Raw genomic sequence first — 856 nt, 5'->3', positions numbered from 1 at the left:
TGGATCCATCGCCGGAGTTGTTGATGATCTGAAAGTTTATAAACCGTTTAGTGGTTAATAATGTCATAGGGGAGGTGAAAGAGGATATATAGAAGTGGATATAATAGATACTTTTGTTGTTGTTGAAGGGTACTCAAAACCCAGTAATCTCTGTTGGTTGTTTTATTGGTTGTTTAGATCTAGGAGTTCGTGTTGGAGAATATATAGTCCACCCCTAAGTTTTATCCTTCTCCTACACGCCGTCAAGCTTTTTTTTTTTTTTTTTTACGAAGAAATCCCTAAGTTTTACCCTTCCGAGACTTTCTTCTCTTGATAATGAAGCCCTTAAATTTTACACTTCTCTTCTAAGATGCCCCCAGGTCTCCTTGTTAACTTGGTTGTTTCATTGTCATAGAAAGAAGGTTGATGGCTTCCTAGAAGAGAGGAGTAACACTTAGGGACTTCATTGTCAAAAGAAACGTTAAAGGGTTTCATAGAAGAAACGGATAAAACCTAAGAGCTTCTTCCTCAAAAGTGAAAAGGTTAGGAGCTTAATATAAAGAGGAGTAAAACTTAAGGGCTCTTCAGAATATCATCCTGTTTGTATTGTTAGTGTTTCTTGCTTGTAATCCTCTGATCAAAAGTAAAAATTGGTTTGAGATCTGTTGTCGATCTCAAGGAAGTTAGCAAAGAAGTCGCTAAATACATGAAACAGAACTGCGACATATAGTAAATTTCCACAACCAAGTGCACGATGTCTTTAAAACAGATATAGTGAACTATCATTCAACAACAGATCTCAAACACATTTGGGGATCCAAAGTATTCCAAAAATTCATTCCAGTCAATCGCGAACTTTCAAAAACTTTGGAGGGGG

At 36.7% G+C, this 856-nt stretch overlaps 1 protein-coding gene across 1 annotated transcript in view; it reads left to right on the top strand.

Moving 5' to 3' along the window:
* Window positions 1-235, top strand: part of LOC109830298 (amino acid permease 3-like) — a 2,764-nt gene extending 2,529 nt beyond the window's left edge. The window contains 1 exon segment of the mRNA XM_020397526.1: window positions 1-235. This exon segment is cut by the window's left edge and continues 407 nt beyond it. Coding sequence (XP_020253115.1) covers window positions 1-58 — 58 coding nt within the window. The 3' untranslated portion in view covers window positions 59-235.

Source organism: Asparagus officinalis, chromosome 2 (genome assembly GCF_001876935.1).
Source record: "Asparagus officinalis chromosome 2, Aspof.V1, whole genome shotgun sequence".
NCBI lineage: Eukaryota > Viridiplantae > Streptophyta > Magnoliopsida > Asparagales > Asparagaceae > Asparagus > Asparagus officinalis.
The sequence above is the reverse complement of the archived record's forward strand: the minus strand, read 5'-3'. Positions and strand labels throughout refer to the sequence as shown.